The sequence below is a fragment of the Salminus brasiliensis genome, chromosome 24 (genome assembly GCF_030463535.1).
Source record: "Salminus brasiliensis chromosome 24, fSalBra1.hap2, whole genome shotgun sequence".
Taxonomy (NCBI): Eukaryota; Metazoa; Chordata; class Actinopteri; order Characiformes; family Bryconidae; genus Salminus; species Salminus brasiliensis.
The window spans coordinates 19,643,010-19,667,823 of NC_132901.1; the positions used below are offsets into that span (position 1 = coordinate 19,643,010).

At 41.1% G+C, this 24,814-nt stretch overlaps 1 protein-coding gene across 15 annotated transcripts in view; it reads left to right on the forward strand.

Moving 5' to 3' along the window:
• The window catches only part of LOC140546486 (neurexin-2-like), an 819,352-nt gene that overhangs the window by 446,861 nt on the left and 347,677 nt on the right, over window positions 1-24,814 (forward strand). For all 15 annotated transcript variants that reach the window (XM_072669790.1, XM_072669800.1, XM_072669797.1 and 12 more), the window contains 2 exons: window positions 22,447-22,566; window positions 23,060-23,441. In XM_072669790.1, the coding sequence (XP_072525891.1) occupies window positions 22,447-22,566; window positions 23,060-23,441 (502 nt within the window). The remainder of the gene's footprint in view (window positions 1-22,446; window positions 22,567-23,059; window positions 23,442-24,814) is intronic.

The window sequence follows — 24,814 nt, forward strand, 5'->3', positions numbered from 1 at the left end:
CTTTTGGTTTCATAAAAAAGCATGTTTGAGTGTCAAGAATCTTTACAATCCAGTGACGGTTTATTTAGCCCTTTGAAAGGTTCTTACCACTGAGTTCCGTACACATCTCTATTACAAACATAATCCTTTATGAAAGGTGGTTTCACAGAGAATTCACAGAAATTCAGATTTGTGGTAAAGCTACAGAACAGGGTAAAAGGTCCACTCACTGTTTAATTATTGATTGATTGATTGATTGATTTATTATTTTTTCAGTTTTACCCCAATTTCACTCTCCTCTCTCCCTTTCACATGTGATGCTCTTACTGCTGGATGGGTGAGGACTGACACATGCCTTCTCTATCTCTTTTTAAACTGCCTGTGATGCAACATTACCAGACAACCAAAATGCTTGGAGAGAAGCATCAGCTAGCAGTTTTTCACTTAAGCATCGCACTGAAGTAAGAGCCATCTACCCACCTGGAGAGAGACAGTTGAAATAAGGCCAAATAATTGTGCTCTCTCAGACTCTGGCTGCTGATGGCAGACAACATACCCTTGATTCCCTTGAGTATTTTTATCTAGTACTTGAGTTCTTTCACACATTCTTTTAACGTGTGAATTTATTTTACTTACATTGATGACATGATTTTGTTGTCCGTCACCTCTCTGAACAAATCAAATACAATATTAACTGTGAATCAAAACCACAGCACATACATTATAGTGTTATAATTATTCAATTAATCAATTTAATATTTTTCCCATTTATTATTATAATTGTTATTATTCCTTTTTTTTTACCTACACACGTTTTCACATGCATAGTCCTTGTACAGTTTGGGACAAACAAGTGATTCGTCCAACAAAGCCATTTAATGATGATAAATTATACTTTTGCTTTTCCAAACCGCTCTAGGGTGCCACTAGAGGTTAAAAAATCAGTTCTGCTGCGTCTGTAACAATTGATGATGAAATAGAGAGGATTTTGAAATTGGTTGGTGTTCCCACTGGTATCCGCTGCGATGTACGCAGCAGAAAAGCCTCTGATTTGCTGCTTTCTAGCCTGACTGCTCCACACTAAGCCCTGCCTCCGCTCACTCATATCGACCCTGTAACATGCATTTTTCAAATACGCTGCCAGGGATTTGGGACCCCATGAAAAGATTTGAAACCTGGCCCCACTCTAACAATTCTTCCAAAATACTCAAACTAAATTTTTTAGGGCCCCTGTCAGTCACAGACCCTTAGAACCGTCCTAACTTCCCCCCTCCATACGGCGCCCCTGAGGCGGAAGACCCTGATATTGAGAGTGGATGTACTCTTTAATATTATAGTGACATTAAAAGCTGGGTTTTGCTGCCGTGGCCACATGTGCTAGTTACAGAATCCATATTCATGTCTCCCAAATTCATATTCATCATCATTTGCATAAATATCCGCTCTCATTTAATTTTGACCCCAGGATTTTTTAGTCTCATAAACGCGTTTTCTGGGGGGGCTTTTGTGTTTGTTTTTTTTCCCAGCATCTGTGTCTAGAGGCGTTTAAAGCGTGCCAGAGTTCTGTTTACTGTGTGAGTTAACCTGATATCAGGGAGAAGTGTTATCTGCTGCACATGTGTAGCGTACTTTGATTTTCAGCACATTTCTGCCCTGCGTGCTGCAGAAGAGGGAACGCTACCAAACACCACTTAAAATGTTAAACAGAACTGACCTCATAAGGAATTCTTTTGAAGCGTGCACAAACTTCAAAAGCATCCATAATTGCTGCATTTTTTCAACTGGATCTGGAATGAACAGTGTGTATGCATGGTGCTGGGGGTGGGGGCACATTCAGGCATGTGGGTGAGTTTGCGTTTGTTCCAGTTCAGTAAATACCTATAGGATAAAGAATAGTACATGCTTAAAACTAAAGGTGCATTGAATGGTTATTGGGCGAGGCCATAGAAGAACCAATATTGATAAGATAAGATGAGATAATCCTTTATTAGTCCCACAGTGGGGAAATTCTCAGTGTCACAGCAGCAAAGGAATAGCAAGACACTCAAATGCAAAAATGTAGATAAATTACCACTATATACAAAATATAAATAATAGAACTAAAAAAACGATAACAATATTATTTACAGATTATTTACAGATATTGGTGGGGGGGTTATTGCACATTGTATTGTTACATTGAGGGACCTCTGTTCCCTGAACGTGTGTGTAGTTTAAGTGTGTGTGTGTATGTGGTTCGCTGGGAGCAGTGCTTTTTTGGTTCCATAAAGAACCATGTTTGTTATAGAGATGTCGGATATCACACCTTAAGTTGATGATTAGAACTTTGAGAGGTTCTTCACTCTCACACGTTTTGTTATTTACTCATATTAATTAAGCCTCCTGGGTGGCACAACTGTCTAAGCATCGTGCCTTGTCAGCAGAATTAATTTTGTATTCAATTACAGCAGATGCCACAGTTTCCTCAGATCTTCACACTTTATGGAACCAAAAGTGCCCAGTCAGGGGCCTGTATGGGTAGCCCAACTGGAAACCAAAAGGCTTTGTCCTCAGGTTCCACTTTGGCCCTACATATGGATGTCCACCAGGGTTAATGATGGGACCAGGAGGGGTCTCGGTTGTACACTGCATATGAGGCCTAGACGGGATCCATGTGAGATTAATGTGGACTGTAACGACAAGGTCCCTTTGTGAAGCCCAACTGGGTCCTAGTAAAGAATACATGTACAAACCCACCTAGCACATGTTTCCTGGGAGGTTGTTTTGTGACATCTCCTGGTCAGCTCGGCCATTTATGTTCTTCAGATTATCCCCTTGTTCTCCAACAGAGCTGTTAGCAACAGTATTTTGCAAATGGTTCTTTGAGCGAAAATGCCATATATGAACCACTTTTAGATCCATAAAGAACCACATCTGACCAGATTAGAGTGTGAAGAACCCTTTAAACCAAGTTTACACTGCTGTGAATTCTCAGAGTTCCACCTTTCTGTATACAAAGCAGCCTAGAGCTGTAAGAGCTGAACTGTCACTGTAACTTTACTGTATTTATAGAACAGTCAGAGAGAGGGTTCCTGTTAAATCTGTGACTGCAGGAGCCCAGCTCCATTCCTGCTGACGAGACCTACAGCACTGTAATTGTAGGAACAGGGGAGAAGAAAAAGGAATAAATGAAAAAAGGAACTGACTGACTAAAGGAAAGAGGAGAGCATGATCGAGATGAAGAATAAGTACGAACTGTGTGCAGCAGGGACTTGCAGAGAAATCAGCAGGGTATGGACACTCACTCACACACTAGGGAGACAAATGCTTAGTGGAGGAAGAAAAAAGGAAGTGGTCAGTAAAAGGCATTAACAGTGAATTGTTGGCCTGATGCCTAAAGTGCTTTCTTCTTCCATTAATTCCCATTCTTTTCAACTTAGTAGGCCTAAGTTGTAGGGCTGTGGCAGTGCGTGTGTGTGAGGGTGGAAGTACCTCTCAAGCCATGCAGCTACAGTATGGTAATGTACATTAAAACACAAGAAGCTACCCATTTAGCAAGACCAATAAATATCTGACCAAATAGACTCTTTCAGTTCAACATACAACTTAGGCCTACTTGAATCCCCCGGCCACAACGTCCTAACTACAGTGAATACTCATGTGCCTTCAATGTCCTCTTATTTGAAAACAAAAATATGGTCACTCCAGCATTTGCATCATGTTTTTTTAAGATGATAATTGGCACACATTCAACCAGGGGTGTCCAAACTTTTAACCTGGTACTGAATAGCTTTTCAAATTCAGAGGTACAGGTTTAACCACTCCGTCACGCTACAGATATCATAGTATATGTTACATTGTAGATAACATGTCCACACTGTGGACGAAGACTGACTGACATAATGCATAACCAAATTTCATAATGGCAAATTCCACCTGGAAACCTCAATCTGTGAGCCGTTACCAAATAAAGTTTGGATTTGTGCGGTATTGTGGGAGCTGTAGTGGATTTAGGAGTATTGCAATGTGAAGTGTAGTCTTGTTTAACTCTGCCCCCACTTGCCTGTCTCTCTCTCGCTGCTATGGGTTCTTTCTTTACCACTTACTGCTCTGTTTGCAGTGAAATGACTGTAAATAAACGGCAGGTTTCACCGACATTTTGGCCTGAATGGTGTGCTGGCATTGTTTGCTTGTTGTAGCATTAGTGTGTGGAAACACGTCACACATGCTAAGGTTTACACACTGTAAGCTGTATCAGCTACCTAAGGGGGGGCGCTATACGACACTAGATGGGACTAACTGCCATTTGCATTACTGTCCATTCACACTAAATTAAAATAAATGAAAATTAGCTTTATTAGTTCGCGCAGGTTTGATACTTTTTCCTGTTATCCCAAGCCTTGAAGTCCAAACCATGATGAGAACCGAACTGTAAATTTTGTGATCCTCTGTTACAGTTGCAGACATTTGGTGAAAATGCTGCCCTGATGTGTTAAGCTAATTTTCAGCCATTTATATTTTTCCAGAAATTCTAAATAATTAATAGAAAGGGTATTATAAAAGAAATTATGAAGCTGCTTCATATAAATCATTGAGCTACCTATCAATGGAATATCAATGGCTAACTGCACTGTGCAACTTTGGTAAAGCGGGCAGGAACATGCTTGAGTCATATTAATGTAAAATCCTGTAATATTACTCTACTATCCTTCTTTCATTTTCATTGACGGCCCAGATAGTCCAGAAATGCGTGTGTCAAGGCATGAATTCCGCTTCCTGACTCAGAGCCCAGGAGCAAGAAATACCAATTACCACATACTGCTGCTTTAAATTGATGAGACTGTCAGTACACCACCAACATCAGAATGATTACAAGCTCTGGTCTCTCATCTCCTTTAATCTAATTCAGATCCACACTAATCTGCCTTTACATTCGGCTCTGAACCTGATTCCTGTCCTGTCCTCTATCTGAGGAACCATCTGTGGCTCAGCCAGCAGCATCGACTCCCCACTGTCGTCCGTGTTAAAGTGCAGCACTGTGTTTTGCTCTGATAGTGTTTAAGTGGCTTCACATGCTTATCAGTACTGACCTGAGGCCCTGACAACACAGGATACAAATGACCTGTGCTAACCAAAAATGTCAATTGATTTTATTTGATATATTTTTATTTTTTTACTGTTTATGTAGGGAAAACAGTAGTAGTGATTAACAATTGTATTGTTTTAATAGAAATTAGATCAGAAGAGTTAATAATTAATGCAGAAAAGATAATATATAGGATATATAAGATAAAATATTGTTTACAAAATGTATTTGATGCTTTTGAGTTGTTAAAAGAACCAAGGGTTGCTTTCAGATTCCTCGTCTTTTCCTCCAGTCATAGCATAGATTCTTTCAAATTCACCACCAGCAGCAGCACCTGATTTAGCTTAACGATTAACATTAGCATTGTTAATTAGCATTGGATAACCAAACCAGATATTGATCGATAACTACAAGTAATATTGGACTTGCATTTAATGTATATGCTACAAAAAAAGTCATTGGTCGGGACATGCAGCCACTGATGCTCTTTCTTTAGGTCAGATTTGGAAAAAAAAACTACTAAGTTAATTAACTACATCAAATAATACAATTAATTGCAATCATTTAAACATACAGGGAAGCTTCAAAGCTCTAGTCATACTCTCAAAGCAAAAAGCGTTCTATATTCATTATAATAACAATAATATTTGCACTACAAATGGGTTCCATGAAGAACTGTGCTTGTAATAGAGGTGTGTGAGTATGAAGAATCTTCTCAAGGCCTCCAGAACCTTTACCGTGACATAAATCCATCTTTAACAGCCTAAAGGTTCTTCAAACTCTTCACTCTGTTGCAAGGATGCTTCAATATGGAATGAAAAGTGATTTTTCAATGCTTTTGCTTAAAACACCATTTGTTACGCCTTTATTTTAAGAACACAGGGTTGGTTCTAGATTCCTCCTTAATGCCCACAATTATTGCACCTTTATATAATGTTGAACCTTTGTGAATCCTGTCATAACACAGGGTTATTAAGAAAGTGTTTTGACTTTGACTTTACTCTAATGATAGTAGTAATGGAGACTTACAAAACCTACAAAAGGTTTTAAACCAAAGCAAGGAACCCTGTAATGAGGCAAAGAATAATTTAAGTATGAGTTGCCATGGTTCTCTAAAGCAATGGCACCCAACTCTGGTCCTGGACGACTTACTGACGCAACCTAGACACACATGGAAAAATGGAGAAGAAAGGATTTGAAAAGAGAAAGACTTAAACCTAATTCTAACCTAAACGTAGGCTCAACTAAACCCGCTTAACACCCCTTAACACTAAAGGCTTATTACACTCTAAGGTGTATAATGCAGTATCTACTGGGACGTCTGTAGAAAATGGTGGGGCTATTCTTTGATAATAGAAGTTTGTAATAATACTTACTGGCCAGCCGGCTGTAGGCTTTTTAAGGGGTTAGTCTAACCCTTAACCTAACCCTAACCCCCCTGCCAGTGGACGGCTGTAGAGAGTATACAGAACATAGCTTGTGCAAATATCACAAATTTCTTGCTTTTTATTGCTCTAACACCTTCAAATCAAGGTGAGCGTGTACTGGAAGCAGGGTAAACAGTAGAATCTGCAGGACTAAGGGTTCCTTCAGGAACAGGGTTGTGAACCACTGCTCTAAAGAACCTGGGCTTCATTTGTGACTGTGTTACAGGCCATTTTAACCATATTGCAGATTTTCTCTACACATAGCAGCCAGAAGACAGTGGAGTTTTACCATATAACTACATTTACCATAGCAACACTCCATAGTTCACTACACTTCCCACAATGCCATGAAAATCCAAACTTTGGTTCACAGATGAAGCGCTTCTTCAGGAAAAACTAGAGATAAAGAAGAAGTGAAGAAGTGAGGAAGTTCAAGAGACAGATGAGGTGAGGGGTAGAAGGAGAAGTTTGGAGAAAGAAAGAAAGAAAGAACGAGGGAGGGATAAACCTCTACGGCTGTCTCTTCACATTGTGTCAGTTCTACCTTCCTCTGAGCTTCCAGTCTGAGAACACACACTCATTAAATCAGTGGATATACCGCAGTCTCGCTGCAGATAGCAGATATGATACGACACGATAAAACGTCAAAGCACGTTAGCATCAAATGCTATGTGGACCTGATTATTTTTCCCACTGATATAATCATAGAAACACACTATGGGCTGCACATACACACACACACACACACACACACACACTCACTGTCTGTAGACTCTATTTTCTTTAATAATGGAATTTTAAAATCTGCAAGTCCCCTCTTAATATTGAAAATGTAATATTTCTCTCTTAACTTTCGCTTTGAATGTAATTTAACATGATGTCGAAACGCCCAGAACCATTCTGTACATGCACACGGAATATCAATCCGACTCTTTCCCTAAAGCTTTCCTTTTATAAAACTCAAATGCACGTACGTTTCATTAGACAGTGAGTCATATTTTAATCTGCACTTAAGGTTTGTTCGGTCTACTGCTGCTGTGTGGTGTGTGTGTGTGTGTGTGTGTGTGTGTGTGTGTGTGTGTGTGTGTGCATGTTATCTAGAGAAAGATGGATATCTTTGGACCCATATCAATGCCACACAACCATGTCCAATGCTCTGAAATACACACACACACACACACACACACATAAAAAAACAAAGAGGGCCTGGTGCCCAGAAACTGCATGAGTAACCATGTGTGAAGGGTAAATGAGGCAGTAATTAACACAGCACACATACACACACATGCATAGAAGAGGATGGATGGGGTGTACAGAGAATAAAATGACGTGATTAAAGATATGATTATCCTCCAATAATGATCAGGTCATCGTACTATTCTTCTTATCAGACTTAAAGAACCTAAGCCCCTAAGAACCTAAATCTAAGTTTTCTTTCTAATTAAGTGAATGTGGCTCTTCAGGGCCCTCTAGTGTAAATGTCCAATGTATGACTTATGAAAATCTTCCCAAAGTCTAATAAACGTCTGCTGTATTTCACCAGTATAGCATTCCTCTCAATGTGGAATGGGTCACGTTTACATCAGCATACCCCTGACCAATCACAAGGCTAACATGGCTAAAGCTGAAGCTAAAATGAAACCTGCAGAGCTAAAGCTCAGGAACGGCTGCCCCGTGGGCAGGTGTGGGCTAGAGGGCTAGAGTGTGTAGAGCAGTGGAACAGTGTTCTCTGGAATGATGGTGCTCCATCCAATACTACTGGGATCAGTTGGTGAGTTGGGGATGAGGTAGGGTGGTAATCGTTGCTGAATGCAATCCATTTCTCACAGCAATGCTCCAAAGTCTAATAGAAAGCTTTCTTCCCTGGACAGTAGAGATGGTTACTCCAACAAAAGCAGGATCAACTTTTTTTTAATACCCTTGATTGTGGAAGAAACAATGAATGAGCAGGTGTCCCAATACTTTTGTCTGTATAAGGTATCATGCTTACCTTTTATTCAGTGTGGCCAGCAGGGGAAATTAATCCTGCCATTTCCTGAGAGGCAGGGAGAGAGAGAAGAGAGACAGAGAGAGATGTGGTGTTTACTTATCTCGGAAGGTGGTTTGTCCGAGGCCTGTCCTCTATTTGTGTGTGCACGGTTGGTGCAGAGCCGATGAAATGCCAGGCCCATTGTATTGGCTGGTGAGATGCCAACCCGATATAGTCCATCTGCTTCTGCTAACCCTCAGAGAGAGCAAATGAGAGCTCTACTTAGAGAGCTAGAGGGAGAGAAAGGGGGGGGGGGGGGGCACAGAAAGTTTGGAGATTTGGGACAGCTTGCAGAGAGATGCTGAGAGTGATTGTAGATGGAGATTGCTTAGTGTCAATGTTTTACTTGGCAAACTAGAGGACAGACATGCAGACAGTCTGAGATGTAACACACTAGTTTAGGAGGACCGTGCTGTGCAGCAATATCATCACCTGTGAAAACGGACATTGCTGACACAGATGTGCAAATGCACACACAGCTTGTCTAAGAGCTGTAGAGAAGTACTGTCAGTAGAATAGGACTCTCTGGAGCAGATAAACATGAACCTATTGGCACCATGGCTAATGCGTGGGCTTGAGGGGTATAAAGCCCCCCCAAACCCAGCATTGAGCTGTGAAGCCGTGTAAAATAAAGGATGGTGCTCCATCTAATACTTTTGGGATACGTTGGGGAGTTGGGCATGATCATGCAACATCTTGACCTCCTTAACACTTTTGTCACTGAATGCAATCAAATTATCACTGCAAGTTTAAAAAACTAGTAGAAAGCCTTGTTGCCTGGACAGTAGAGATAATTACTCCATCAAAAGCAGGATCAACTCTGTTTTACCCCTGATTGTGGAAGAAACAATGAGTGAGCAGGTGTCCCAATACTTTTGTCCATATAGTGTATCTATCTAGACAGCTAGATAGGGAGTATGAAATTTAGACTTATGATTTTTTAATCCTAAACATAGGGGTGATTAAAATGACAGGGACACACACACACACACACACACACTCATACATGCAAATTGAGCCCAGTATCTAGCTGGATCATTGGAATGCGACACCATTACACATTTGTGGCATTTACATGCATGTGTGGGGGCATGTGTGTGTAGACAGAGAGAGAGAGAGATTGACAGAAAGTGTGCTGATTGTGGGCGACACAGAATTGCTGATTCCAAGCACTCTTCTTCCCTTTCCCTGTTGAGAGCTGGAGAACAGGGGTGGATAGAGAGAGAGAGAGAGAGAGAGAGAGAGAGAGAGAGAGAGAGAGAGAGAGAGAGAGAGAGAGAGAGAGAGACTGGGGTCATTTCAGAGTCCAGTCATTGTATAACAGCATGTCCCTCTATGACAGCACTATGAAGGCTTTTTATAGAATAGTATAGCATAGGAAATGGCTGCAGTCCACATGGCAAAAAAATCACACACACCCCCACATACTTAACTTCACCAATGAACATTACTTGGCCATTAGTGGTCCTGGAGCGCTTTAGCATAATGCATTTGACAGCATGGAAGGTCTTTACCTTGTGACTGCTGTCCTCGGTTCATCATTAAAGGTGGGGGGAAACCGAGGATCTCCATCAGATCTCGAGGCAGCACTGCAGGAGGTGCCACTGGTGGGCTTACTTAGTGTCTGGGAAAGTTATGAACGTGTATGTGCCTTTGTTTATTGTTAGGAGGCGCTGAGTGACCTATAAGTATATAGGGACCAAAAAGTGATCGTGCCATTCCAACCGTTTTTTTATGGAGAAATACACAAACATCCCTATTTGATTCCTGAGACTAAGGTTATGATTAGGTTTAAGATTACATTTAGAACATACTTAGGTATCACTTTACTGGGATGGTCCATTATAGATGCCTTGTAGAAGCTCACCTGACATTTACCTGTATATGTATTAAATGCAACTGAATTCTAAGCTGAATGTAAATGATTGTCTATTAAATGTAACCCTGCACCTATAACCATAACCCTGACCCTTGAATCAACCCTAAAAACCTAACCCTAACCCTAACCCTTGCCTAACCTTTACCATAAATGTAACCCTATTCCTAATCCTAAAAGTTTAAGGTTAAGGTAAGGATTACGTGCAGGGTCACATTAAACAGACAGTCATTTATATTCAGCTTAGAGTTCAGTTGGATTTAATAGGCATTCAGTTGAATCTGAATAGCTGAAGAGCATCTACGGGGGTCTACAATGGACCATCCAAGTGAAGCGAATGATATATATAATTACATACAGTTACTGCATTATTACTACATACCCTACACGTCCAAATATTTGTGGACACCCCTTCTAATGAGTGCACTCGGCTGTTCTGAGCTGCACCCATTGCTGACATAATGTACAAATGCACGCACACACACACACAGCTTGTCTAGTCCCTGTAGAGAAGTACTGCCAATAGAATAGGATAAACATGAACCTGTTGGCACTATGCCTAATGCCAGGCGTGGACTAGAGGGGTATTAAGCCTTCCCAGCATTAAGCTGTGGAGCAGTGGGACGGTTCTCTGGAATGATGGTGCGCCATCCAATACTTTAAGAAATGAGCTGGGGATGAGGTGGGGTGGTGATCACAGATGCTTCAAAGGGTTCTTTAAGTGATAGAAGAAGAACCTCTTGTGGTTCCATACAGGACCATGTTTGTAATAGACATGTGTGAAGTTCACATGTGTCTCTTACAACACACACACACACACACACACACACACACACACACACTTTATGAGTCTGGGAAGGGATTCAACAAGATCTCAGAACAAATAGAAATCAGCCATTCCAAATTATTTTACATGTGAACTCATGTCCAGATATTGTATAAAAACAAATGTGTGTGTGTGTGTGTGTGTGTGTGTGTGTGTGTTTATGTGAGAGAGCCTTACGTGCCTGCTGTTAGACCTTCTGTGGAGTCTGTCTTTCCACACTGTTCTGTTGTACACAGCTACACGTGTGAACCAGAACCTCCATCTGTAGTTGTGTGATTTTTTTTTTTTGCATTATTTCTGTTATTTCCCAGCTCTTTAAGCACATAAACGGGGCTGAACCACAGCTTGACCATTTCTCAGCCTCCTCCAGTCTGTTGTGTGCAAACATCATCCCTCTGTTATTGACATCCGTTCTCTATTTCCTTCTTTATTGCTCCCTCATTCACCCTCATTCCTCTGTTCATACAGACAGCAAAATTGGATTTCCTGTATGCATCTCTCTCTCTCTCTCTCTCTCTCTCTCTCTCTCTCTCTCGCTGGCTCGATCTCTTGCTCTGTCTTTCTATCTAGTCTACACTTCATCAGGCTTCATTATTACAGACTTGGCCTGCGCTCCATGATTCAGATGCAGGCTTGTCATCTCTCATCCACCTCCATTACCTTTCACCTCCACTACTCTTACACCAACCGAGTGTCTGCTTCAATTTGTGCTGGAGAAATACAGTATACTGTACGTATAGTGAGAAAGGCCAATGAAGAGAAGAGCAGCTAGGAGAAGGAGAGAGAAGGAAGGAGCTGTCCCACAGTTCTCTGTGCAGATATAACGCAAAGACAACAGAAAAAGAACAGCACAACGAAAATGTTGGAAAACCAAGCTTTAGTTTTTATAACTGTAATTCATTACAGTGAAGAAATGAGAAAGCACACAGGTTTCCCGTCCCAGCTGCAAAAGGCGGGAGTTTTCCAGTGACATCACCATGCAGCCTGGTTAGACTGTTTCAACCTGTGTGACCAAGGGGCTACTAAGCATGAGTCTTAAAAGGAAAGTTCTACAGAGGACCTGCCCTACCCCGACAGCAGCCTAGACTTCGGAACGCAGCTATTGAGAGAGAAGGAGGAAGAGAGCAGGAGATGGATGGCGAGATGAAAGAAGGAGAGAGGAGAAAGGGGTTGGAGAGAGAAGGAAGGAAAGATGGAAATGAGAGACTGAGTGCCTGAACCAAGGGTGAAAGAGCGAGAGATGAAAGGAGACAGGAGAAAGAGAGAGAGAGAGAGAGAGAGAGAGAGAGAGAGAGAGAGAGAGAGAGAGAGAAGGAAAGAAAGATGAAAATGAGAGACTGAGAAAGAAGGAAGTACAAACAAACAGAGGTGCAAAGAAGAAGAAGTAAAAGGAGGAGGGGAATAGATGGAGAGAATAATGAAGTAGAAAAAATGAGATGGGAGGATTGATGGGAATAGGAGCAATAGGAAAGAGAAGAAGGAAAGAGAGACTGAGAAGAGAGGAAGATGTACTGATGTAGAGAAATTATGTGGGAGAGGTGCAGAGAGAAAGAGTGAGCTAGATGAGACTAAAGAGCGGTTGGAACAATGGAAGGATGGAGAGACAATAAGATAGAAGGGGACAGAAAGAGACTGGGAGGGGAAGAAAAGAGAAGGAGAGAGGGAAGTCTGGATGGAAAGTAGAAGAGATGAAAGAAGGACTGGAGAGAAAGACAGAGGGAGGGAACAATGAGAAAGAACGAGACTGAGAAGATAAGGAAGAAACATGGAAGTAGGCGAAGAAAGAGAGAGAGAGAAATGCACAGAAAAATAAGGAGAGAGGAAGAGGTGGAGGCAGAGATGGAGAGGAGAGAGAGAGAGAGAGAGAGGAAGATGGAGATGGAAGGAGAGATGGGAATAAGAGGAATAGAAGGAAAAAGCCCAGGGAAAAATTGAAGATGGAAGTAGAGGAAGAAAGTCATTGAGGTGCAGAGAGAGGAAGAAAGTGAAGGGGAGAGAGAGAGAGAGAGAGAGAGAGGGAAGTGAATGATGGAGTGAGAGAGGGAGTGAGGGAGAGAGAGAGATGGTTTTAATTAGATTGTTGGGGAACCCACTTTATGGTAGAGTGCCTGACTGTCCCTGCTGACCAACATAATTACGTCTTGCCTTTCAAATTAAACACACAAACATAATCGACCTCCTTTCCCAATTCAGGCAGACTGCGTCCATAAATTCACTCCAGATGACAAGCTCCTCAAATTTCATAATTAAAAAAAAGCCTTTTCTGTGTTCTGTGTGGGCCTTCTCAAAGAGGAAACCTCAGCCAGTTTCCCCCCTTTCCATATCTCGTATGCACAAATTCCCAAGAACACTGTAAGAAACGTTCCGTATTGGCCTTCATAAAAGCAGTGCTTGTTTTGTAACAGAGCGAGTATTCTGTTACGCACTCACATACATGCTCTGAAGTAATTTGCACTTCATTAGCATACTTTATTTATTATATCCCCTGTAGGCCCTATGCAATACCTGGGTAGGCTCTGCGTTTAGAATACATTAAAATGTTAATGTGGAGACCATGCAACCGTATTTACAATGGAGAATGTACTGCTCTGAAGGCTGTTCTAGGAGGACAATTGGTGCTTTAGCTTGGTTTTATTGGTTGGATAATCTGTTTGTTAAACAGTGACGTGGATGTTGTGACATGGCTACTTTATTAGAAACTTCTGCTTTGTACTTACTTTTTACTGCCACTTTATTCAAAAAACCCTTCCTTTTACTTACTCTCCGTGTCCACTTTATTAGAAACATCTACCTTACACAGTCTTAAAAATGAAGATGCTACAAATGGTTCTTTGAGCAGTGTCATAGAACAGAGGTCACTAATAGGTGGACCGTGGCCCAGGTCCGCACCCAAGACGCTGTCTGATATTATAACTCTATAATTTTGACTGAGTTTTTCTTTTTACTGCCATAACTTTTATGACCTTTTAGTGGCCAGGAAACCCACAGACCAATCGCATGCATTGTAAATATCACACAGCGCTAGCTTTATAATGAGTGCTGCAACTCCAGTGAGTGACACACATACAGGGAAGAGATGAGAAACAGCGGCTAGAGATGAAAGCAAGGTTTAAATGTCAAGCAGGACTATGAGACAAATTATTAAGATCTATGTTTTAGCACTTTTGCAAGTATGGGCCCTCTACTGGTACTGTCCCATCAGTGGATTTAAATATTTGATGTAGAGCGTTCAGCATCAGTGTCAGTGCTAAGCTGAGAATGGTCCACCACCCATAAATATCTAGACACTGACCACTGAAAGATAGCTGTTGATCTTTTGATACTTATTGCGTGTCCACAAAATGCTATCTGACTGACCATTTTTAAGAGCTTTGCTGGGCTAGATGGTCTTTATTTCAGAGTGACAAAGAGGAGCATGCCGAATATCTCAGTGTTTAGCTTCTAAGTGTGTCTTCCACTGGACAAAACAAGTGCACTTAAGTCCATATGCAATAATGTGTGGACGCAACTAATAACCAGCTGTCCAGCCTAGCCTTTAACACGACAAACGCTCTGTTCTTTTGTGAGCAGGCCATCTGCGGTCAAGAAGAGAGAAGGGCTAATACAAGCTGTGCATCAACAGACGGGCCGAAGTCTGTAACTGTACAATAAGTAAAAGTACTGGCATAGTGTTAGAAACCTACTGCATTTTTAAAGCAACATTGTGTAGAATTTGTACCTTAAAATAACGGCTTCAAAATCGTTCGGATGCTCCACTGACCTGAAACAGACGGAATAGCCACTCTATTATTGCTACTCTGGGCTCGGCACGCTGCTGACTGAATGTAACTTTGGTAAAGCAGTTCAGACAACTGCTTAATGCTGCATGATATTTTTGGTAAAATATTGTAATATTACTCTACCGCAACAGACCACATGCTTCTTTCACTTTCAGTTACAGATCTGTCTCTCAGCTTGTCCACAAAAGCCTGTCCTTTAGTGGTGGCTCAAAGTGTTAATTACTCTTCCCGACTGTAGGGGGAGCCCAGGAGCAAGAAATGTCCATTCTTGCATAATGCTGCTTTAATGCCAAGCATCTAGAACTGCTACCTGGTTGTCCTGTTTGGCTTGTGAGATCTTCATCTCCAAAGACACGGGCCAGTCCCTGGTCAGAAGGAGGGTGGAGCTTCATTTTTACAGCGTGTGAAGCATGTTTGGACCTTTGACCTTCTGAACAGCACAGAGCACTCAGGCCAGTCCACTCTAACCAGTCACGCTAATCAGGCCCCTTGACCCCACCACAAGCCTTCCTATCATTGCCCTTACGCTGAGACAGAGTGAACAGCCCACCTCACACTTCACATCAGTCTGCCGATGTGTGCGTTGTGTCGTTCCGCTAGCTTCCCCGCTTCCACGGGTGTCTCCTACACCTCTGTGGCCGCTAGATCTTCATTCGCTTTGAGTGCCACTAATGTGCCCGTGGCCTGCGGCGCCATGGTGACTCGGGCACAGCCAATTACCCGGCATGCCCTGTCAGACTTCCATAGCGCATGGAATGTCGGCTGGAGAATGGCACAGGATTCGGAGCGACGTTGCAAAACGCGCGATGACCTAGTTAGAAGCTCTCTCTCTCTTTGGCTCTCTTTCTTTCTGTCTCTCACTCTCCCTTACATTACTTTATTTTCTCTCTCCCCTTCCCCTTCTTTTCGTCTCTGTCCCCTTCCCCTTCTTTTCGTCTCTCTCCCCTTCCCTTTCTTGTCGTCTCTCTCTCCCCTTCCCCTTCTTTTCGGCTCTCTCTCCCCTTCCCCTTCTTTTCGTCTCTCTCTCCCCTTCCCCTTCTTTTCGCCTCTCTCCCCTTCCCTTTCTTGTCGTCTCTCTGTCCCCTTCCCCTTCTTTTCGTCTCTCTCCCCCTCCCTTTCTTGTCGTGTCTCGTCTCTCTGTCCCCTTCCCCTTCTTTTTGTCTCTCTCCCCTTCCCTTTCTTGTCGTCTCTCTGTCCCCTTCCCTTTCTTGTCATCTCTCTCTCCCCTTCCCCTTCTTTTAGTCTCTCTCCCCTATCCTTTCTTGTCGTCTCTTTCTCCCCTTCCCCTTCTTTTCGTCTCTCTCCCCTTTCCTTTCTTGTCATCTCTCTGTCCCCTTCCCCTTCTTTTCGTCTCTCTCTCCCCTTCCCCTTCTTTTCGTCTCTCTCTCCCCTTCCCTTTCTTGTCGTCTCTCTCCCCTTCCCCTTCTGTTCGTCTCTCTCTCCTTCCCTTTCTTGTCGTCTCTCTGTCCTCTTCCCCTTCTTTTCGTCTCTCTCCCCTTCCCTTTCTTGTCATCTCTGTCCCCTTCCCCTTCTTTTCGTCTCTTTCTCCCCTTCCCCTTCTTTTCGTCTCTCTCCCCTTCCCTTTCTTGTCATCTCTCTGTCCCCTTCCCCTTCTTTTCGTCTCTCTCTCCCCTTCCCCTTCTTGTCGTCTCTCTCTCCCCTTCCCTTTCTTGTCATCTCTCTGTCCCCTTCCCCTTCTTTTCGTCTCTCTCTCCCCTTCCCCTTCTTGTCGTCTCTCTCTCCCCTTCCCCTTCTTTTCGTCTCTCTCCCCTTCCCTTTCTTGTCATCTCTGTCCCCTTCCCCTTCTTTTCGTCTCTTTCTCCCCTTCCCCTTCTTTTCGTCTCTCTCCCCTTCCCTTTCTTGTCATCTCTCTGTCCCCTTCCCCTTCTTTTCGTCTCTCTCCCCTTCCCTTTCTTGTCGTCTCTCTGTCCTCTTCCCCTTCTTTTCGTCTCTCTCCCCTTCCCTTTCTTGTCATCTCTGTCCCCTTCCCCTTCTTTTCGTCTCTTTCTCCCCTTCCCCTTCTTTTCGTCTCTCTCCCCTTCCCTTTCTTGTCATCTCTCTGTCCCCTTCCCCTTCTTTTCGTCTCTCTCTCCCCTTCCCCTTCTTGTCGTCTCTCTCTCCCCTTCCCTTTCTTGTCATCTCTCTGTCCCCTTCCCCTTCTTTTCGTCTCTCTCTCCCCTTCCCTTTCTTGTCGTCTCTCTCTCCCCTTCCCTTTCTTGTCATCTCTCTGTCCCCTTCCCCTTCTTTTCGTCTCTCTCTCCCCTTCCCCTTCTTGTCGTCTCTCTCTCCCCTTCCCTTTCTTGTCGTCTCTCTGTCCCCTTCCCCTTCTTTTCGTCTCTCTCCCCTTCCCTTTCTTGTCATCTCTCTGTCCCCTTCCCCTTCTTTTCGTCTCTCTCCCCTTCCCTTTCTTGTCGTCTCTCTGTCCCCTTCCCTTTCTTGTCGTCTCTCTGTCCCCTTCCCCTTCTTTTTGTCTCTTTGTCCCCTTCCCCTTCTTTTTGTCTCTCTCTCCCCTTTCTTTCTCTCATTCCATCTCTTTCTTTCTCTCTGGCCCCCTGTATCTTTCTCTCCCTCAAATCTTCATACTCTTCACTTTCTCAGGCTCTCCTCTTTTTCTTTCACTGGCTTTGTCAGTTTTCACACTAAAATGGTGAAAAGCAGTGCTAGAAAATCGGTACATGCATTCTATTCAATAAAGCAAAAAGGCTGGGAAGAGGGTTTTTTTCCCTCTTTCTTTTCCCATCCGTGAGTCATTCTATGAAACGGAGGCAATTTGCTACTCCAATGCTTGATATGATGCATAAAGCACAAAAATATTGTGTTTACAAGCTTAAAGCTATTGTTTGTATTGTGATCTTACATATTATTTTGAAATGATTTTTCTTCAGTGCATGTCTGTTTTGACCAACATGACATTTGCATCTGAAATATCACTAAATAAATTGTTTTTGTTATTAAACCTTTTATCATAATCAGGGTTTATTTTTTAATATTATATTTTGTAGCATATTTATTTAAAATTATTCACACAAAATAAATAATGTACTGTTGCTTTAAATGACAGTGAGGAAGCAACATCATCAGAACCTTTAGCAACTGCAAGCAACTGCTAACCGTAGCAGTCAAGAACACAAATGGCAAGTTCTGACATTCCTTTACATTGGTTAGCTGTTGTTTTTTTCATGTTAGACAGGGTCCATAAAGCACCCCGTTATTCAAAATAGGTAAAACTGTGTTTTATTCAAATTTGTACATATATTTATATGTATATTTCAGGTCAGGAACTTGACCACACGAAGAACTGCAGCCATCTTAAGATGAAATATACCACACCCTCGCATTTTATTGTTAATATGGCTCCCATGTCTGAATAAAAAGAATAATATTAATCGCTTAAGCAGCCTGTGTCCCGCCAGAGAGTCAAAAGTGATATTACAAACTTGTATTACCAAGGAATAGCCCCAGCAGTTTGTACAGACGTCCCTGTAGTTACTGAATAATAAACATTAGTGTGTAATAAGCCTTGCTGCGTTACGTGGTTAGTAAGCATGAAGTCTGAAGTCACAGAAATATGTTTTTTGGAGGATAAACATATTTTCTATGTTTGCAAATTTGCAGAATTTGATGGAAGATGGTTTGAACTTGAAGACAATTTTGAATAAAAAAATAACATAGGGAAGCCTATAGCAATAAAAAAATCTAAATGTGCTGAGAAATAAAATACTGGAACTTATTTTGCATGTATTTATGTATATCTTAATAAGTTTATTTACTTCTTCCACTCTGGATTAAAATCATTCCAATCTAAATATCCAATCTTAAACACGTTCAGACTTACTGATACGCCCACTATACTGATTGTGTTGCACTCTAGTAGTAAAGGCGAAGGCTGGAGTGAGACATAATGAATTCTGAATGTCCTGTGCTTAATAAAAGACTCTGCAGATTTTAGTTTACAGGTTTAAAATTAATCGGGCCCACTGCAGGTACAATTAAACAGTACAAAGCACTGTGATTATTTTTGCATTGTGGAGAAAAAAAGAATTCACCAAGGGAGTTCACACACTGAATGAAACAGAGCAAAATGACTACCGAGGCCATGTTTCCACAATTATACAGAGGTACACGATGCAAAGATAATGAATGGATCTTTTTATAGTTCGGTTGAAAAGCCGCTAGTTAGGTTCAGGCCTGTGCAGGTGTTGCTGTTCTCTCTCTCTCTCTCTCTCTCTCTCTCTCTCTCTCTTTCTCTCTCTCTCTCTTTCTCTCTCTCTCTCTTCATTGATTACAGCAATCTGAAAAACTCTTAGCATCTACAGCAACAGTCTTTGTGTTGAACCCAGAATCGAAACGCGTGCCTTGCCGAGTTGCTCCTGTCTTTTTACGCCTCGCCAATCAATTAGTTCTTTACTGGAAAAGAAATAGCACTTTGAGAATTTCCAGAAACACTCAAAAGGTAAAGATATGTTAGAGAAGTGTTTTCCAATTCTTATCTTTTATTAAACCCCCCGTATGACATCTGTAGCACGCTGTGTTCAGCTCAACAGCTCTTTCCTAAAGCCTTCATTAGGTTGAAACAGTGTGGTTTCACAGCAAGGCTAGCAGTGTTGATTCTGTCTTCTTACTGTGGAAACAGATTAAGAGTGTGAATGCTCATTAACTGGGGAGTTTATGCTCAATAATGTACATTATATGGACAAAAGTATTGGGACACCTGCTCATTCATGTGAAGTGAGGTCTATCTCAGGGTCTGTCACTCTTAATTTAATTATATTTTATTCATTGTTTTGAGCAGACTACGTTTAAGCCTAATTCTTACTGAATGTCTAAATTGATGATTCAAAGCACACTTACCTTCATACAAATTTAAATAAAAGTGCTACTAAAGGTACTTTGCTAGTTCGAACCATGCCTTCAGATAAAAAGACTGTAAAAGAGAGGGGAGAACTCAGAGAACTTTGGGCTGGAGTTTGGATGGCTTTTGCTTTGTGGTGGAAAGTCAGCCCCTGACCTGATATGTGGAGCCAGGAATGATACATGACAGGGTTAAAAGGGAGGTGAGAGGGTGGTGGAGGGTTGTGCCGACTTTTCGTATTTGACATGTGAACAAGGTAGAGATCAAATTTATAGGACGTTAGGCATTTAGCCATGCTTCTCCTCACAAAATGTATTTATTTCATTACTCCACTTTTTACACCCATGTTTGTAACAGAGATGTGACTATAAAAAAAAAATAGTGGTTAAGAAGCTTTAAATCAAGTAAAGGTTCTTTATGCTTTCAGACTCAAACTGCATCTTCATTACAAACATGGTTCTGTAAGGAAATCAAAAGTGATCCAAAAAAACATTTTTTTTATGTCGTACAAACAACATCAGTGTTGGCTAATTGATTTCTCTGTTTTTAATCGACTTAAACCAAAACTGTTTGCACTTCAAAAAGCCATTAGTTCAGGAATCTGAGAAGCTGCCCTTAGAGTATACCATGCAATTACAACTGCATAAACCATCTGCAATTTATTTCCTTTATTTTGTAGCAACATTTGGGCTGGAAACTATTATTCTAGACAACTGAACTAATATCTATTGGAGTTGGTTCCAAAGATTTATATGGACCTAGTAGTAGCATGGTGTTACTGGCCTCATAAGACCAAACCCTATGGGCTAGCGCATGGATTGAACAATCAAAGAGCATATTATTGGACTGTTTGCATTTGTAACACAGACACAATGAATCTGAATGCCAGCTGTGAAAAATACCTTTTACATAAATGACTTGAACACCAGTGTGGTCAATTTTATCATTCATAAGTTAGAGAATATAATGTGTTACCATATTAAGACTCTGTCAGCCATTCTCAGTGGACAAAATACGGTCTTATCATTTTATCAACACCAAACCCGCATGACCCTGTTTTTTCTTACCAGACGCTATTGTTGCCTTCCCATTCTCTCAGTCTGACCCCTATGATGCACTATGTTTGAAATGTCAGAGACAATTTTTGGATATAACAGCTAAACATCATTAAATACATTCCTATCCAGCCAAGACATCTGAAGATACTGCTCAACAGACTGCTCAAAGCTTCTATGATGGCGGAGGAGGGATTACAGTCTTGTCTGTATAGTATCATGTATTTGTTCTTAGAACAGATGCAGGTAAAATTTACAGTAAAAAGGAACAAAGCTTGCTTCAAGAATCCTACTGAACATACCAGTCAGCCAGCATGTGGATATGTTCAATGCCATCATCAGCTTGATTGATTCGATTTACCATCATTAAGAACTGATTTACCAAACCAGGTGTTGAAGCAGAACTATAAATAACACTAAAGTCTCATGAAAGAGCTTTGGAGAGTTTGATGTAAAAGCATGACTTTCTGTAGGAACATTCTGATAGTACAGTTATAGTGCACATGTTAAACTAGGCGTTTTAACACTGTAGCTTCAGTATATAAACTGTGTGGCCTGGGAACTAAACATTAGCAGTTTGAAACTTTAACAGTGCTAACATACTGCATTAAACTTTTATTATTTAAAAATAGAAGCCCTTTATATTCACTTTATGGTAATGATAGAGCACATACTACCCATATATGCAAACACACACACACACACACACACACACACACACAGGCTCTATAATTGGTTTCTTTCTTGTTTTATTCCGGGGTCGGTGATGTGTGTGTAGGAGGAATACTTCATTATGCCCTTGTTTACCATAACATTAGTGCCACAATAATCATCTTTCTTTTGTTTTCCTTTTTTCCCTTTGTTCCTCTTGTTTCTATTTGCAAGGTCTCTCAGCCACTGCCTGTGTTACTCTGTATCTAATACATGAAAACTGTGAAATTCAGGTGTACAATGGCTGCAGCTAAAACCACATAAACTTATATAATAATATAATACTAATATAATATGTCTCTGTATAAATGTAAATAGGCAAGCTAACCTACAGGACTCATAAATATTGCACTATTAAGGCTACACTTTTAAAAATAAAGGTGCTGGTACGAGTTCATTGAGTGATGCCTTAGAAGATGCACTTTTGGTTCCAAAAAGAGCTGTACTGTAAGTGTGACAAACTTTTAAATTGACAAAGACCCTTTTACCTTTAATTCTTTTACAAATGTAGTTCTTTTTGGAACCAAACATAGTTCCTCTATGGTGGTTTTATATATTTAGTTATATTACCTCCTTTTCCAAAGGCATGTAAGAGTACAAGAATGAATGAGAGTGTACTGTTGAGCATGTTTAAGAGTGTACACTGATAAAAGGAACCTTTGAAGGTTCTTTAATTTGAAACCGTGGTGGAAACCTCTTATGGTATTATTGTATGTGTGCAAACAGGTACTCCCCTCTTCTGAAAGCATAGTGTGCATGGTATAAGAACACTGGTATTTTCTTCTGTATTCTTGGAGTGTGTATGTGTGTGTGTATTTGTGTGCTTGACTGTTCTCTACTCCTGTAGGTAAGGGTCCTGAAACTCTATACGCTGGTCAGAAGCTCAATGATAATGAGTGGCATGCAGTGAAAGTGGTGCGCAGAGGCAAGAACCTGCAGCTCTCTGTGGACAACGTCACTGTGGAAGGTAACTTGATGACCCGAGCTTATAACCACCACTCAAACTATTATTTGGGCAAGATATCCGAACTCTGCAGTGAATGGCCTTGGAAAAAACCCTGTGAGGCTAACTGAATAGAGTGCTGCGTTCACATCCGTTGCCTTGCAACACCACCTGAAAATGCTTTAGGAGACTTTGACAGTTAACATTTTTCATGGTTGACTTTCCAATACTGATGATCAATCCAGCATTCATGCTCTGCAGTGCAGTACCACGTTCCAAACTCAGATCTACTTTCCAGAACAAACTTAGTACATGACTCACAGTATCTTTCAAAAATAGCTCTCACACACTTGCACCGAGCTGTGATAAACCACTTCATCCTTCCCTTACCCTCTTTGCTTATGATTCATTCAGAGAGGTATGAATCAGTCGTGATTTGAAAGCAGCATTACGAGCTCCCCCCTAGTGAATTTATACCCTTCATTTGGACAAACTCTCATTCTCCACCCCCCAACAGGTCAGATGACTGGTGCCCACACCCGCCTGGAGTTCCATAACATCGAGACGGGCATCATGACGGAAAGACGCTTCATCTCCGTCGTCCCCTCCAACTTCGTTGGCCACCTGCAAGGGCTGATGGTCAACGGCGTGCCCTACCTGGACCAATGCAAAAATGGTGACATCTCCTACTGCGAACTCAATGCTCGTTTTGGAATGCGCCACATCATTGCTGACCCAGTGACTTTCAGAAGTAAAGGAAGCTATCTAGCTTTAGCTACGCTGCAAGCTTATGCTTCAATGCACTTGTTCTTTCAATTCAAAACCACCAGCTCGGACGGCCTGATCCTCTACAATAGCGGAGACGGAAGTGACTTCATCGTGGTGGAGCTGGTTAAAGGGTGAGTTTCACACTTTCAGTTGGAGTTTGAGACTAGAGATGTTGTAATCCCTAATAAATGGGAACTTGTAATATTATTACTGGTCCAATATTGAAGTTGTAGCTGATAATTGCAGCCATTAATGCTGTTTTTGCTCTCACAAATGCTGGTCTACTGCTGCTGGGCATTTCTGTAATTCTGCATTGTGCACAACTCCACAGCACCATACATGCAATTCTGAACATTGAGTCGATAGTTTGAAAAGAAATATCAAAGTTTACCAGTCCTTTATCAAGACTTGTAATGGTACAATCACTTAGCCTATATGAAAATCTAATATATGGCCATTTATGCACATAACACAGAGAATATGGGCATATGTTTCAAATTGTATGTACATATATTGTGCACATATATTTGTCATTGGTATGTAAATACACATAGTAGTATATAGTAAACAGTGAAGTGGAGTACATGTAGTATGTAGTAAACATAGTATAAATTTCAGTGATCGTGCAATGTAAGACACCTAGCAAAAGCCTTTTTATTTTTGACATTATTTGAATCTGGCATTTGTTAAATTTCATTGTGTCCCATTTTCATGGTAAGTGTACCCTGTTAAAAATATTTAAAGTTTTTGAGAAACTTTTGAAGCTTCTTCAATTTGAAACTGAGGAGGAACCTCTAAGAGAGCTTCTGCAGTTTCAACTTGAAAAACCCCTAAAGGTTCATCATGGAACTTTTAACAGTGTTATTGTATGAGTGAAAACAGGTATTCCCCTTTTCTGAAAGTATAAATGGACCAATAGAAATGCTCTAGTAATTTTTCTGTACAGTTGCCATTTTTGATTTTGTTAAATATATGTGTTAGACATAAATGTTGATATATCACTGAAACATAAACCTCATAGTTGAAAATGGCCAATTTCAAATAATTTGGCATATGTATCACATGTATATTTCAGTACACAACACATTTCATCTACTTTTCTATGTGTCATATATTTGAAATCTATACATACATGCCATGTAAACCGATTTTCGTATGGGAGCATCATAAGTCACTGTGGACTGTGGACCAGACCATTTGTCAAATGTGTAGATGGAGTTATTTACAGTAATGTTAATTATCAGTTATTATTAACAATCCAGGAACTCACATCTCTGCATATATATATCAATACAGTCAATTTGTTTGAGGAAATGTAATTGGGTAAGCAGATGATGAATAACGTACTGATGTGGGCTGTTTAGTAATTACTTGCTGGCTGCAGTATCTCTTATATCTCATAGGTATACAGCTATGAGTCATTGCTCATAGCTTTATGTTTGTTTCAGATAATGAAATGCACTCCTCTTTAATCACAGCACAATAAGGGCGTATTACACTCATG